Below are 16,233 nucleotides of genomic sequence, written 5' to 3'. Positions count from 1 at the left end.
AACAGGCAGACTTAGTAAAGCTGGTCTCGATGTACATACAGCTCCCTCCTTCCCCCTCCTGGGATGCAGCTCAGTTAAGGGGCTCTGTCCTCAAAGCATCGTAGACCCGTCTCTCCATCTGTCTCCTTTTAAAGGAGCTCAAAGCTCATCTATTTTTTAGATTCTTTTTTGTAAGAGCCACTGTCTTGATGCCACCCTCTTTTTTTTTTTTTTTAAAGTAGAGGGAAGGATTTTTTATTTATTTATTTTTGGCTGTGTTGGGTCTTCGTTTCGTGCGAGGGCTTTCTCTAGTTGCGGCAAGCGGGGGGCACTCTTCATCGCGGTGGATGCCACCCTCTTGACGGTGGAGCAGGGAGGAGTAGCCGGAGCTCATTTAGCGTGCTAACTGCTGGGCCTTCACGCACGCACGCGTGATCCTCATCTATTTGTGTTTCCTGCAAGATCTACATCTATGATGGGAAGACGGGAGAGAAAGTGTGTGCACTGGGAGGAAGCAAGGCTCACGACGGCGGCATTTATGCTGTAAGTATGGGTCCGCGTTCACAACTTGGTCTGTGGTTGTGGTCGGGCCGTGTCTGTGTTTATCGTCATCTGTACACACGTGTTAAAGTTGGAAGCTTGAGATGAGGGGTTAGAAGTAGGGGCAGTGGCAGAGACCTTCAGGGTCACATGGGACACGGTGACGTGGCCTGGAGAGGCCAGTGGCCAGGATGCTCGTCCTGTCCTTGCCCTGGTGTGTCCCACCACCTTCTGGGCCGTCCTCCCTGCTCAGAAATGGGGGCTGTGGACAAGCTCCTGTCTGAGTCTCTTCCCCCTCGAATGCTTGACCCATGACCACCGTTTGTTTGAGCAGATCAGCTGGAGTCCCGATAGCACCCAGTTGCTTTCTGCTTCCGGAGACAAAACCTCTAAAATTTGGGACATCAATGTGAACTCTGTTGTCAACACGTTTACCATGGGCTCCAACGTTCTGGACCAGCAGCTGGGCTGCTTGTGGCAGAAGGACCACCTCCTCAGCATCTCCCTATCCGGCTACATCAATTACCTGGACAAAAACAACCCCAGCAAACCTCTGCGGGTCATCAAGGTACGGCCGGGCTGTGGAGCTGCTGTGTGTGCAGGGGCTGGCTGGAGGGGAGGTGGGCGTCCGGCCAGAGGTAGGGAAACTGCGGTGAGGTGAGGCCCAGTAGAATGGCAGGATGCTGGTTGTTTTGGGGATGAGTTTAGCAGAGGTGGGAGGCCAGATGCCGCGTTCCCCTTGAGCTACTGTAAAGCTGGATGCTCGGGGCCTGGGGTTCAGGGCAGCAGCCTGCGCCCCTGCTGTCAGGGTTGTTTGTCTCGAAGGGATCAGCCTCCCCCGGTTAGGAGGCCACTGGCTGAGTCCGCTCGTGAGGCAGGACCAGGAAGATGCTGAAACCCAAGACGGGGCACGTCGTGGGGCATCACCGCAGACGTGGGTGGCCAACAGGCCTTGGAGCTGGGCCTTGACAGTGTGCGGGGTTTGAACGTGGGAATGAGCGTGGGCAGGCACTTGTCGTCTGTGGTTGGAGCAGGGCAGGCATGAGGGAGTGGTGGGGAGTGGGAGGAAATGGACTTGGACAAGTCGGTGGAGCCCGAGGTGCAGAAGCCCGAGGTTTGGGCAGCAGGGAGTGATTGAAGGCTGGGAGGACCCCGTTCCTGCCTCCTGTCCTCGTCACCCAGGACGGATCACTCAGGGTTGGCTGATCACCAGGGTCTGCCCTGAGTGTCCCCTCCAGTGGGGACTGTTCCTTGCCCCTCCGTCAGCCCTGGAATGTTTGGCCTCAGGAAATCGCAGCCAGACTAGAAGCTCTTGTGTCCTGGGGCCCTGCTTGGGCACTGCCCATTGCAGACCTGCTTCTGCTGGAGGGTGGGCTGCGGTGGGAACTCGGGGTCGGCCTCACCTGCTCTGTCACCCTGGATGAGCTGTGCCCTCAAGGGAGGGGTTTCCATAGCCCAGCTCCACGCTGCACCCCGTCCTGGCAGCTGAGCCTCCTGGGGCCAAACCCCAGTGCTTCCTCACACCCTGCTCGCTCAGCTGCTTCAGGGCTGTGCAGACAGGCTCTGGGAGACGGCTGGGCCCTGTGGGGTTGGTGTTGGCCAGCCTGGGGCTGTTCCCCTCGGGCCCAGTGAGGGCCAGCTGCCCGGCCCTGCAGTGCTTTGTACATCCCATCCCACAGTCTCTGAGGTCGCGGCCCTCGTGGACTCGGTGTACAGATGACCTTGCCCAAAGGAAGGGGCCGAGCCTGGCCGTCTGCCCCCTTAACCCTGTGTGACTAGCTCGCGAGGCCCAGGTGGGCTCGGTGCCTGCTGCATCCCATTCAGGTGGGGCGTTGCTGACGGGAAGGGCTGATCCAGAACAACAGCTGCTTCGGCCCTCAGTGCTGGCCCTGCACCCTCTGCTTCCACAGAGGTTTATCTGACTTGGCCCTGAGGATGGGGCCGCTGGGGCCACTTGCTCCACAGGCTTCCAGCCCAGTGTGATGAGTGTAAAGTGAAGGTGTGTACATCCTGGCACAGAGCCCAGAGGAGCTGGGAGGGGTCCCCGACACAGTCACTTCTCTGGGCCTCCATGCGATGGGGAGAAATTGCTGGAGAGAGTCAGGCGTTCCTGTCCACCTACTTTCTCTGCCCAGAAGAGCAGCTTCCCGTGAGCCACCCTGAGGCTGGGCTCGGGTGGCTGTCCCAGGCATCGCCCAATGTCTGCTGGCGCCCTGGGAGTGATGGAGACCTGGGCCTGACTTCTCCCGCTGATGTCACTCAGGCGCTACCAGCCAGGCTCCTGTCCCCCGCCCCAGGTCAGCTCAGGAACCTCGTGGGCATTTACAGTTGTCAGAGAAACCATCCCAGCCCTCCTGCCGCACGTATGTGAGTCCCGAGCAGTGTTTGGTGCTAATGTCGGGCTGTGAGTGAGCCCAAGAACAAGCTGGAGTTAGAAGAACCTAGTTAGAATAGCAGTTCTCAGCCCCGGCGCACGTTCAGATCACCAAAAAGGGCTTCATGCCTCTGTACGGGCCCAGTGGGTGCGGTCAGAGATCAAGACCGTAGGGATGGCTCTTAGGTGCCGGTACTTTTAAGACGCACCCAGGTGACCCTGCGGCTCAAGCTTGAAGGTGCATCAGTCACCTGAGCCAGTCAGCTTGTTAGAACACGGTAGGTGGGCGGCACCCCGGCGCTCCGAGGGTTCATCTGTGGGACGCGGGAGAGCTCCATTTCTCACAGGTTCCCGGCGAGGCTGCTGCCCTAGGTGGGGGGCGTGCACAAGTCGCCAGGCGTCTTGTTGAGCGCAGGTTCTCAGTCTCCAGGCTGCGTGGGGCGACACTCCCGGTGAGGCCAGCACTGGTCTGAGGACCATGCTTTTAAGTAGCAGGGCCAGTGGGTTGCTACCCTGTGGAAAGGACTAGGGGCCTGTTCACTGGTTCTCCCGTCTCTGAGAACTGTGTGTACCTTTCTCTGAAGATACACACCACACCGTGGCAGCAGTCAGCAAAGCTCAGAGGGACCCGCTTGCCTCTGGTGAGGGGAAAGAACTATGATTAGACCAAACCTCCGGGTTGTTTCCATCCAAGGAGCAGTTACAGGGGAGGTTAAGTGCCTTTCTTGAAGCAGACAACTGGTTGTAGATGAGTGATCTGGGCCCACCATGTTGCCGGTCGGGGAAATTGTGGGGTCCCAGCCCTGGGACAGCCTGGGGGGGAAGGGGAGAGCTGGGAAAGAAGAAACCTCATGAGCCAGGGGCTGGAGCCGGAGCCGCAAGCTGTGCTTCTGGGTAGAGGATGAACCGTTAGCAGCACCCGGGACCCCCTGGGCCTCCGAGTGGCCTGGGGGTCCCCCTGCCTGCTTGTGCAAGTGCTGGTCCCTCCCAAGACTACTCCCGGTACTGTGCTTTCCCCCCGGGTAGGGGCTCACCCTCTGTGGCCGTTTCCTCCTTGTGTGGGGAGGGAGGGTAGCTGGGTCCGTCTGCACAGACCAGGTGCACTGTTTGGGCTTCCACTAGACCCCCGTCCTCCACCCAGGTCGGGTTAAGTGCCTCGGTGGGGAGGCCCGGATGTCGAGGGTTTGAAGGGTTTGTCAGGTGGTCGCTCGGCTTGGGGCTGTTTCGGGCCCACCGGGGCTGCGGCGTTGAGGGCTCTGCCTCCCCTCGCAGGGGCTTAGCTGGCAGAGAGCATTTGACAAGCCCAGGCAGGATGGCAAGTCCTGAGCACCCCCCGCCTGTCCCTCCACAGGGCCACAGCAAATCTATCCAGTGCCTGGCGGTGCATAAAAACGGCGGCAAGTCTTACATCTACTCTGGGAGCCACGACGGACACATTAATATCCTTTGAGTCACAGCGCTGGCTCTGGGGCCCCTGGCAGGAGAGTCGGGAGTTTCCTGTTCCCACGGTGCCAGAGGCGAGGCCAGCCGGCTGGCAGCCGCAGGGCTCCTCTGACCCGTCTTGGCTGCCGGGAGGTGCCGTGTCCGTACTCGGGGCCTCCAGCTCCAGGCCGCGGCCTTGACCTGATGGGTCACGTTGTGCGGCCTTGAATGGTTGCTGAACCTCCCTGAACTTGAGCTGCTTCTCCCCGTTTGTGACCTGGTGCCGGCTCATCCCTCTCACGAGCAGCCGTAGAAGCACCGTGTGTTAGAATCCCAACGGGCGCAGAGCCGCTGGGGAGAGCACCCTTATTTTAAAAATGGGGAGAGTGTGGCTCGGATGCCTCAAGTGCCTTCCCCAACGTTGCACCGCTCGGCGACGGCTGAGCTGGGCGGGAACCGAACCCCCGCTCCCCGGCGAGGGGCTTTGCAGTCCCTCTGAGACGTTCCCGGCAGCCCTTCCAACCTCCTCCTCCCAGGATGGCGAGCGTGGGAGGCGTCGTCTGAGGGGCCCGCCCCAGTGCGTGTGTCGTGGCCGCGAGCGAGGCCTGCCCTCGTGCAGCCTGGCTCCTGGTCCGCGGCTGCCCTGCCCCCTGGAGGGGCTGTTCCAGACCCCCTGCTTCTCCCACCTCCGCAGACCCGCCTGGTCTGTAGGGTTCCCTCCCTGGGAAGGTCTCCCTCAGCCCCGAGGGAGGAGGGCAGAGAAGTCACCCTCCACCCCGTCATACGTAAGGAGATGGTACAGCGGAGGGTCTTGCCCAGCGTCCCCCCTCCTGGAACCGCTCCTTCCTCCCCACTCATGCCCAGCCCCGATGTCCACGCACCGTGACCTTAACCTCCGGCGGTATCGATGGCTGGCGCTCCCTTCACAAGACCATGTCAGGCGTGGAATATACACGCAGCTTCCTGAGGGAACAGTCTTCGGTGCAAACGAGACTCATTTGTTGATGTAAAAAGAGAATCTCGTAACTTCAAACACCTCACACCTGAGTCCCTCGAGCTGCGAGTCCACACGCTGGCCCCGCCCAGGTGGGTCAGCCCCAGGGCCATTTACCTGGTGGCACCTAGGTGGCCATCGGCTGAGCCACGGGGCACAGCCAGCCTCCTGCTGAGGGCCGTGGGCTGGACAGCAGGCTAGAAAGAGCCAGGGGAGGGGGGCTGTGTTTTGGCCCAGTTACGCAGGGTCCCAGGGAAAGGTAGCTTCCTTCTGAGCCCGCTCTCGGAGGCAGGCGCTGTGCCGTCCCATTGTTACAGGGCCGCGCAGTCCCGTGATCTGCCGGGTTCCTGTTCTGAAGACGGGCGGACTGTGTCTTACTGGGCGTGTGGGGTTGTAAATGGCCTACGGGCCCTCTGCCCAGAACGTCTGCTCTCTGAAATTCGGAGTTGGACGTGCACAAGGAGTCCCCTCAGGCCCGGGATGAGGGCCTGGCTGCAGCCGCCCCGGGGGGCACGCGCCACGTCCTGGACGTCAGGCTCTTCCTTAACCCCTGCTCCACATTACTGGGATTCAGAGACGGGGGAGAACGACTCCTTTGCCGGGAAGGGCCACACGAACCAGGTGTCCAGGATGACCGTGGACGAGTGCGGGCAGCTGGTGAGCTGCAGCATGGACGACACGGTGCGGTACACCAACCTCACGCTGCGGGACTACAGGTGAGAGCTGCCCGGGGCCAGTCCGCACCCCTCCCGAGCACGTCCCTGGTGAAGCCCTCCGCGGGGCCGGGCTGCTGCCCTGAGCCTCGGCTGATGAGAGGACCCGGGGCAGAGCCACGGCCCGTTCACCCGGTCACAGGGGCCCATTCACTGAGCCTTGGGGACGCCACACTTGCCAGTTACGTGGAATTTTTCTCAATTTACCGTTTTCAAGAAGTTTTTTGCGTGTGCAACTTTTTCTAGTTTGTGTTTTCATAGTTTTAATCAAAAGTAAAGGTAACACAATTTTCACCCATTAAAAGTACCAGGTTTTTTTTTATTTTAATTGCCCTGCAGAGGAGACTGGTTATGACTGTGGGCGGGTGGGGTCAGAGCTCAGTTTTGTCTGTACCCGGGGAATGCCGGGGTCTCTAACTGGTGGATGTGGGCAGAAGCCAGGACAGGGCAGCTATGGGGGCGGCACTTGGCACAGATGCGTAGGAACAGGAAGTGATCCCTTCACTTCCTCTCGCCACCCCCTTCCCCTTGTCCCAGCCCCCATCATGACTCCTCATCTCTCTCCCAGAGGCTGAGTCTTCCCTTACCCCCTCCTGTGTTTTAGCAAAGGCTCGTGCAGTAGAGATCAAGGTGGAATTTCCTTGAGTCACCCGAGTGCTGTGGTCCTGCAGTGAGTGTATTTACACCCGCCCTGTGCCCCTGGAGACTGAAATAACGACTTCCTCCTCTCCACAGCGGACAGGGAGTCGTGAAACTGGACATCCAGCCGAAGTGCGTGGCTGTCGGCCCCGGGGGCTACACTGTGGTCGTGTGCATCGGTCAGGTACGGCTCCCACCCGGGTTTGGTTTAGAGTGACGCTGCGCAGTGTCTGGTCCCCACATCCCCTCTCACACGCGTTCAACCCCGTTTCTACTGAGCCCCGTTTGCGTGTGCTGAGGGCTTCCCACGTGCTCACTGAATCCTCGGGAGTCCTATCAGGCATGGCATCATCCCCACCTTACAGGTGAGAAAACTGAGGCACAGAGAGTAAGTTGCCCAAAGTCTGCGTCTGGCAAAAGGCCAAGCTGGGATTTGAACCTGGGCAGCCTGGTGAGAGCCTGCACTCGAGGGTCACACGCCCTGCACATCCCTCACCCGTGAGGCCCATGAGAGGCACGGCCCAGGCAGCTCTGTCCATTCACATTCGAATCCCAGCCCTGCAGCATTGGGGTGGTGTGGCTTCAGGCATTTTCCTCACCCTCTCTGAGGTTTAGTTTTCTCATCCCTCGCAGCTCACAGGGAGGATTATGAGGAAGTATGTGTCGGGCTCCTTGTACCATCTCCATGAGCAAAGAGGCTGATAGTGACCATGACTCCCTGAGGCCACGTGATGGGGGGTGGCATGGAGGGCGGCTCCTCAGCACAGTGGGGTCTGGCGTTCAGCCCCGCAGCCTGGGTTCTCATTCAAGGCGGTAAGGTCTCTACACGCCGTCTCCTGGAATTTCTGGAATGAAGCACCCTTGACTGAGACCCAAGCCTGACCCACTTTATCCAGGATCCTGCTCTGCAGCAGACGCCATCTGTCAGCGGGCTGGGCATCCCAGCGTGCAGATCAGAGGAGGCAGGTGTGACGGAGCCCCTGCCCACTGGCACAAGTGACAAACCCACCGCCAAAAGCTGTCATTCAGATCCACCACCCCTCCTCCGTTCTGGGAGCTTCAGTGCTTTGGGGAGAGTGGATTCCTGTGTGTCCTAGACAACACGAACCTCCTATCGAGCAGTTATTGCAGACAGCCTGGGTAGTCAGCAGGGGCGCAAGAGGAATCGAGGGCTGTGAGCGCCTTAGCAAGTGGGGGAAAGACTGGACGAGGACCTTCTAGAAAGACGGGCGGGAAGGCTGCCGCTCCGTGGAGGGGGCTCCCCCAGCCTCGTGTCTGAGCACCTGGCCTGTAGGTGAGAGGTGAGACCTTGGGCTCTGCGGGCCTGGCTCGGCCTCCCCCACTGGCCTCAGATTCCTGTCTGGAGCTGCGGTCAGGACAGGCTGTGTCCTCTGAGGCTCACGCTGGGCTCACGTGGGGAAGTTCAGGGAAGAGCCGCCTGGGGCTCTGCTTGGGACGGGCTGGCGAGTGCAGGGTCCAACCCCCAGGTTCCAAGGAGTCCAGGGCCCACGGGATCCGGTGTGACGACTGTCCTGTGATGTGCTCTCTCTGCCCTGGTTCCCTAGGGCATCCTGACCCGAACTCCCCGTGGCTGGCCATAGGGTCCGCAGAATGTCCTGGAGGGGCCCGCGATTTTAGGTCAGGGGACAGCCACGTTCAAGTGTTGCCTCTGAGGCAGATTTGGGCCAGTGCCCTCAGCCTTTCCCTGTCAGGTGTAGGTGGGTAAGTGCGCTCCCGGAGTCGGGCAGATGATGCAGGTGAATGTTTCTCAAGGTGCGTTTTCTGTATCAAATTTTAGGGAGGGTGCTGCTGCCCATCCACCTGGTGCTTCTTTGCCTCCCCTACCCGACAGCACAGCCCACAACGCACCCCGAGGGCGGGGAGGGGCCTGCTTGCCCTTGGGACAGCTGGTGGCTTGAGCAGGGATGCGATGGGGTGAAGCCAGAGCTGTCACAGAGAGGCTACCCTGTTGGGGACAGTCCAGTGAATTAGAACCAGGAGGGGGTAGCGAGGGGCGTAGAGGGGGTGAGGACGGTGGAGGGTCACCGTGCCAGGCGGCCTTGGGCTGTGCGCCAGAGAGCGGAAGGCACACTGTGGCTGCCAGGGCGGGGCTTCGGGACCCCATGGCCCTGAGAGCTGCGGGGCTTGCATCTCATTTGCTCCTATACACCGGGAGGTGACCCTGCCATCCCAGGGACACACCGCGCTTAGCAAGGCACGTGGCTCCCACACGGTGGGCTGTAGCTGCTGTTTTTGTTTGCCTTTGCTAGGCACGGTGTTTATTCTGAGCCCTGAATTCCGTCTCCATGACGTCTAGGCACTGCTGGGTTCTTATCCCTGGGAGGCCAAGGCTCAGATCAGTTCATGAGCCGGTGTGTGTGACCCATCCCATCCCCGCCACCCCGCCAACCCCCAGCAGCAGGGGGCTGAGCCGGGCCACCAGGGCGCCTCAGTGGGGCCTGCACACCCGGGCGCTCAGCCCCGTCCGCGGACCGTGTGCTGCCCTGTCAAGTAGGAGGGAGCCAAGGCAGGTGCTGGCTGGGATGGGGCGAGGGGGCGGTGCACTGGGTGCCTCCAGGCCACTTCATCGTGAGCCGTCTGTCCTGTCCTCCCTTCCCTGCCTGGGCTGAGGGCTAGCGGAGAGCCTCGCAGCGCTGTTGCCTACCTGCTGTAGTCAGCACCTGGGGTTCCAGTTCCCTCCCAGCCGGTGGGGCGCCAGCCCTGTGTCCCCAGGCTGCGGGGACTCACGCACTGACATCATCAGTTTTTTCACACACCACGGGTCAGGGTCACAAAGGGTGTTTTTTGGACCTGAGAAGCCAGAACTTGGAAGTCTAGCCTGTCCTGTTCATTTCCAGTGCCAGCTTATAGCTTCGCCACTTCCGAGGGCTGCGTCCTCTTGAACCTGTGAGAATTCGGCTCAGCAAAGATCGTTTATTGCACTCGATGTAGAGTTGGAGGAACTAAAGTTCAGGCGTCAGATGGCTTTCGACGAAGCCCGTGCGGGTGGCGATAACAGCACCATTCATATTGACAGATGAGGGAGAAACACCACAGGGCCGGGGCCGGTCCCACTTAGTGTGGCTGGAGCCCCGGCCTGGCCCCCAAAAGGTTGAAGATGGAGCCCAGCCCGGGCCTGGGCCGTGTGTCCCGGGGCCTCTTTCTAACGGCTGCCTGTGTGTTTCCCAGATCGTCCTGCTGAAGGATCAGAGGAAGTGCTTCAGCATCGACAGCCCCGGCTATGAGCCCGAGGTGGTGGCTGTGCACCCGGGTGGTGAGACGGTGGCCATCGGGGGTGCGGTAAGGCCCTGTCCCCACGCCCTCCGCCCTGGGGTGTGTGGCCGGGCTGGGGGCGCTGTGAGCTGTGTGGTTGCCGGGCTAGCTCAGGGCAGGAGGGATGGCGGCGGGAACCAGCTGGGGTGCCTCCTGCCGCCCAAGTGAGAGCCTCCCTGGGCTGCCCTGCGAGGCCACCCTCCCCCCAGGCTGCCAGCCCCTGGTGACACAGCAGCCTCCCGGGAGACCAAGGGTCCCGGGCAGTGAGGCGGGCTCTGCTGGGGTGCGGGCGCAGGGCAGGGATGCCTCGGCCTGGGGAGCTCGTGGATGCAGCACGTGGAAAAGGAGTTGCGTCCCGAGCCGGGCTCGCTGGGCTCGGGGAGGCGACAGGAGATTCTTCACCCCCGTGAAGTGGAGTGCCAGCCTGAGGGTTTCAGTTCCCCTTGAGTGTGACTTCCTGTTGCCCGCCTCCTGGCGGCTCCTCTGTCCCCTGCTCTTTCCCCTCATTCCTGGCCCCTGAGGAGAGGTGCCTGGACCCTACGAGGATGGGGAGTTTGCTAGGAGCTGGGCTCGACAGAGCAGGGAGAGGAGCCTGGTGCCTGAGGGCACCTGCCGGGTGTGGGGTACAGGGCACAGGGCAGATGGCTCCAGCCGAGGACAGTCAGGGCAGATGAGGGGCCCTTGTTGGAGAGCTAACTCGTGTACAGGTGCTTCTCAGAGCTTGGCCTGTGGACGCCTGCGCTGGAACTTACTGGAGTTTTTGTGGAAAAGGCAGACTCGTGAGCCCCCAAACACGCAGAATCACAATTGGGGGGTTCTGCGTTTTAATGTAATTTTAATGTGTAATAATTAAACTTATTTTAATGTAACTCTGCCCACTGTGCTTGTGCAACCACGAGAGCTGCTGCAGGGTTGTAGGAGTTGCCCTCTGGTGCCAGGGGGACAAAGGAGCAGCTCTCCTGGCACAGGAGCCAGCACATGGGCAGGTGGCCGAGCCAGGGCAGCGGTTAGGAGGAAAGGCGCTGCTTCTTACTGATGCCCTGGCGCCTCCCTCCAAAAAGAAGGGCGTCGGGGGAGTGTGTGTGTGTGTGTGTGTGTGTGTGTGCATGCGTGCACGCACCCACGTGTCAGGGGAGTGACCCACTGCCCCTCTGTCCTCCCACAGGATGGGAACGTCCGCCTATACTCCATCCTGGGCACCACGCTGAAGGACGAGGGCAAGCTCCTGGAGGCCAAGGGCCCTGTGACGGACCTGGCGTATTCCCACGACGGCGCCTTCCTTGCCGTGTGCGACGCCAGCAAAGTGGTCACGGTCTTCAGCATCGCTGACGGCTACTCGGTGAGTGGGCAGGCCCCCTCCCTGTCTCCATGCTGGGCAGCGCAGACGGCTGGAGGGGGCCGTGGCCTCTCTCCCCTGTCGTCACCGACCGGGCGGGTGCACAGGACACGGGGCTTCGTTGCTCCTAGAGCGTGAATGACGTGGGAAAAGGAGACTTTCCCTGCTGTCCAGCAGTTTGTGGGACCGAGACAGAACAGCTACCAAAAAGTTAGGGGCCTGGGCGGCAGCAAGGCTGCTGTGAAATCGGGCTGGTTGGTTCACCTGGGTGGCCTGGTTCAGTGACTTCTGGAACCTTATTTTTCTCCTCCGTCAAAAGGCTTAGGTCAGATTTTTTTTTTTTTCTTTGAATCTCATTGCTGCTTAAAGTCTTATAAAGTGTAAGCGCTGGTCGTCCGGATGTGGCCTTGCACTCGGGGGCGGGGGGGTTCCCTAGCGGTGGATGGGTGAGAGAGGGGACCCGGTTGCCAAGGCCCTGGAAGCTCATCCTGCTCTGAGCAGGACAGCCAAGGGCACTGTCATGTGAGGTGTGAGAGTGCCCATGGGTCACCAGCCAACCCTGCTGGGCAGTGTTAGTCCCATTTCACAAACAAGACTGCACTCTGGAGGGATTCGGTCACCCGCTGGGTGTGACTGGACCACAGGGCACGGGGCAGATGGAGGGTCCTCCAGTCCCTCCCGTGGAGTCAGCCTGGCCCCTCCCCCCAACCTCCAACACTGAGGACAGTTTTGAAACCTACAGCAGAGTCAAAAGAATTTACCACCTAGATTCTACCATTACCATTTTACTATGTCACGTTATCCATCTAGTAATCTAATTTTTTAGTGCATTTAAAGTAAATTACAGGCATCTGTATAGTATATCAGTCTACGTATTATTAACTAGAGTTTAGTAGTTTTATCTTCGGCTGTAAAATTTACATATAATGAAGGATGAGTGGGAACGTTAAGTATACACCAGCGCTGTGCGTATGCCTGCACCTGCACGTACGCCCACACCTCCATCAACATAAAGAACATTTCCCGTCCCAGGAGGCTCCCTTCCACCTCAGTGTCACATTTATCAGGTTCTGCACTTATCACACTTGAAGCGATTTCATTTGCGTAAAGCGAGCCTCGTTCACAGCATGCTAACTCATCTGCAGAGTAGAACCAACAAAAGGTGGCAGAGGCAGCCTTGAAGAAGAAAATCATGGTTCATATAGGGATTAAGAGCAAGACGGAATGCTCTGAAGTAAAAGCGTTCCTAAAGCTTTAGTAGAAAGCGTTATTTTTGGTCATGTCGCCCCCCCCCCCCCCAGGTAAGACAGTGGCTCGAGGCTGGGACGTGTGGTAGACACATGCTCCTGTAGACACGTCTGCCTGCCTGCAGGCCACACCCACCCCACGCAGGCTCCAGGGTGAGGGCGCGTGTCTGGGCAGCCCCCTCCTCCATCCGCACACGCACAGAGCTCTGTCCACGCCAGGCAAGACCCTCGCGCGCCTCCCATTCTTGCACTTCTCTCTGTCCCCTCCCTAGGCTGAGAGCTCTGTGCAGGCGAACGGGCACATCTGGCCCATGTGACAGATGCTATGAGGGCAGCCCTGGAGTCCCGGGTCCTGGGGGGCACGGTGGCTACTGTTTGATCTTGGGCCGCCCCTTTCTGTGCCTTTAAGCAGTGGGCACCCTGGGGTAGTTACAAAGAGTCAGTGAGTTGGTGAGAGTTTCAGAAGCCAGGCATAGAGAAAGCGTTTCATGAGCACTGGCCCTCGTGAAGGTTAGGTGACATTGATGCCCACTCACTCTGGCCTGAACCCTGACCTGCCACCTATTTTTAATCTGCATCCAGGAGAACAACGTTTTCTATGGACACCACGCAAAGATCGTCTGCCTGGCCTGGTCTCCAGACAACGAGCACTTCGCCTCGGGCGGCATGGACATGATGGTGTATGTGTGGACCCTGAGTGACCCTGAGACCAGGGTCAAGATCCAAGGTGATTCACGCACCCTCCTCGGCTCCCCAGGCAGCTCTGGAGAGGTGTCCCCAGGGCTCGAGGGTCCCTTGTGTGCTTCAGGGAGGTGGCCTCATGGAGGCCTGGCGCTCCAGCAAACATCAGCTCTGGTGGTCTGGGCAGAGGACGCCCATGTGCCCAGCGTGAAAGCAGGTGGTCTCAGTACCTGGGACACACACTGAGTAAAAGGGTTTTCCTGGCATCTCCTTTGTCTTAGTCTGTTCGGGCCTCTGTCACAAAATACCCCAGACTAGGCAGCCCCTAAAGCACAGAAGTCTACTGCTCAGAGTTGCGGAGGCTGAAGTCGAGGATTGGGTGTCAGCTCGGCCGGGAAAGGGTCCTCTTCCAGGTCACAGACTTCTCATCAAGTGTCCTCACGTGGTGGAAGGGGCCTCTTGTATAAGAGCGCTCATCCCACTTGTGACCTAGGCTCCTCCCAAAGGCCCCACCTCCTACACCACCACCTTGGACGTTAGATTTCTAATTTAGGAATTCTGGGGAGATACAGACATTCAGACTGTAATACCTGCTTTCTCCCACCCACCCCACCCCCCCTTCAATATAAACTCATAACTGGGTTCTCACTCTAGGACAGTCGTGTCCAATAGAAGTATAACAAGAACCACACGTGGACTTGACATTTTCCTAGCAGCCACATTTAAAACAGAAACAGGTGAAATTATTAATAGTAAATTTTATTTAACCCAACATATTTCCACATGTGGCAGTAGCTCAGTTCATTGGCACTGTAGTCACATGTGGCTCGTGGCCCTGGGGGGACCCTACCCATCCAGGGTGGATCTCAGATCTCCTGTTCCCGTGTCACCACCTCACATGGGCTCTGGTCCCTTTCCATCCATTCTTTACCTGGCAGGCAGCCTTTTGTCTTGAATGTAAGTGGGATCCTTTCCTACTCAAAAATTGTTCTGTGTCAACCCCGCAGAGCTTTTTACCATGCCCAGCAGGGAGAGGGAGGGGACCAGCAAGCTGACCCCAAGTGGGTGGGTAGGCGGTTGGTCCAGGATGGAGGCGGGGACAGAGCAGACTCAGATGGGCCATCCTGGTCTCCACAGAAAGCAGCAGTTTTGTAGTAAGACTCGAGCAAGTTCAAGAGGCAGCAAGAGCTCGCAGGGTAGAGGGTGGAAAGTCCAGTCCTTGTCTGGGCCGTGGGGTCACAGGTCACTGGACGTGCATTGGCCTGAGGTCAGGCTGTTGTGTGCACGGGTACCCCAGCCTTGTGTTTCTCAACGTTTTATTCCTCATCTCCCCATTTTAACACCACAGATATACTGTGCGCTGTTTGTGTATTGTCTGTATATTGTTGCTTTATGCATAGAAAGACTTGTTCACCCCCCTGGGGGGAGGGGCAGTTTTGCCTCCAAGGGCCGTTTGTGGTTGTCAGGACTGTGCTGGCGCCTGGGAGCTGCAGCCAGGATCTCTGCTGATCAGGGAGTGTCAGTGGTGGGGGGCTGAGAATACCTGCTTCCCCTCCCATTACCCAGACGCTCCCCACTGAGAAGAGGAAAGGGGTCTGGTTGACCAGGATCCTGTTGGGTTTCTCGGTGGGCCTGTGGGTGATCTCGGCCCGGGCTTCCCATCTTCTGGTCTGAGGTACCTGTGGGAGCAGAGCTCCTGGGTTTGGCTCAAAAAGCGTGTTCTTTCTCCCCAGATGCACACCGGCTCCACCACGTGAGCAGCCTGGCCTGGCTGGACGAGCACACGCTGGTCACGACCTCCCATGACGCCTCTGTCAAAGAGTGGACAATCGCCTACTGAGGAGCCCTCCTCGGACCGACCGAATCAGGGACTTGGGTTGAACGCAGCTCCACAGTCACTTCTCTCTGTGTCCCGCCCTCTGTCTCCCCCCCACCCCGCCCCGCCCCTGGGGGAGAGGCCTCACCTCGTGCCCGCCCTCGGCCCCGCCCCACGGGGAGGACCCTGCCTCCTCCCCGCCTGCCTGCCCGCCTGCTCGCAGGGTGATCCTGTCTGTACAAGTCCTTCTGAAAGCTTTAGACGGTGACAGTTTGCACATGGAAAATAAAGTGAGCACTTCAACCACGTGTGGCGCGTGACTCAAACCCACCGCCTGCCCGCGCAGAACATTCCAGAGGCAGAGCCTCCAAAGCACACAGACCCGCCTGTGGCTCCGGGAGGTTGCATCCCCTCCCACTCCCCACCTGCGGGTCCTTCCTGGCTGGCAGGGCGGATGCTGTAGAGCAGGTGGCGCTCGTTCTGGGCCAATGGGCGCACATGGAACCCGTGTTTCACTGTCAGTTTCTGTGCTTGATTTTGAGAATGGAATCGTGGGGATTTTTTATTTTATTTTTTTTATGTATCTTAACTGATGTCTCTCAGTGTTTACGGCGCTGCCTCCAGGCTTTTAGATCCCTAGTTAGCAGGACGGGGAGGCATCCTGGTCACCGGTTCACTCTCGTGCTTTGATGTTTTCCTGTCTTTCTGTCCCCCTCTGTTCCCAAGAGCAAAGATTAATTTAAAGGCAAAGATGGAGTCACTGTAAACTAACCTGTCCTCATTTACACTTTCCTTTTCTTTTCCAGTGCAGAAATTAAAATAAGTATAAAGCACGGTGATTTGGAGTTTCTTTGCGAATGTCGGAATCACTGGTAAAATGCTGGCTGAGAGCAGTCCCTCCCCTTGCACTTGTGAAAACACTTTGAGCGCTTTAAGAGTTTAGATGGAGAAATAATTAAATACCTTTTCTCTTCATTGTGGGTCGCTGACTTTGTGTGACGGGGACACGTGGGGGCAGGGAACTGGGGAGCTGCTTGGAACCCCATGGCTTGGGTACCTCACCAGCCTGCAGCCTCAGGGGATGGTTCGGGAAGGCATGGGACCTAGGGATCCCCTCCCATCCTGACTCCCCAGTCACTGTGTGACCTGGGCCATCTCACTTCTCTGCGCCTAAATTTGTTTGTGAACTGAAAGCACTGGACCAGGTGAGATTGATCCA

General features: G+C 58.9%; 1 protein-coding gene across 1 annotated transcript in view; it reads left to right on the top strand.

Moving 5' to 3' along the window:
- The window catches only part of WDR1 (WD repeat domain 1), a 39,675-nt gene extending 24,358 nt beyond the window's left edge, over positions 1-15,317 (top strand). Inside the window, exons 7-15 of the mRNA XM_061192096.1 lie at positions 442-522; positions 854-1,087; positions 4,245-4,334; positions 5,871-6,025; positions 6,758-6,845; positions 9,851-9,961; positions 11,100-11,273; positions 13,100-13,244; positions 14,932-15,317. Coding sequence (XP_061048079.1) covers positions 442-522; positions 854-1,087; positions 4,245-4,334; positions 5,871-6,025; positions 6,758-6,845; positions 9,851-9,961; positions 11,100-11,273; positions 13,100-13,244; positions 14,932-15,038 — 1,185 coding nt within the window. The 3' untranslated portion in view covers positions 15,039-15,317. The remainder of the gene's footprint in view (positions 1-441; positions 523-853; positions 1,088-4,244; positions 4,335-5,870; positions 6,026-6,757; positions 6,846-9,850; positions 9,962-11,099; positions 11,274-13,099; positions 13,245-14,931) is intronic.
- The last annotated feature ends 916 nt before the right edge of the window (positions 15,318-16,233 follow it).

Source organism: Eubalaena glacialis, chromosome 5 (assembly GCF_028564815.1).
Source record: "Eubalaena glacialis isolate mEubGla1 chromosome 5, mEubGla1.1.hap2.+ XY, whole genome shotgun sequence".
NCBI lineage: Eukaryota > Metazoa > Chordata > Mammalia > Artiodactyla > Balaenidae > Eubalaena > Eubalaena glacialis.
This window is presented reverse-complemented; position numbering and strand designations above follow the sequence as displayed.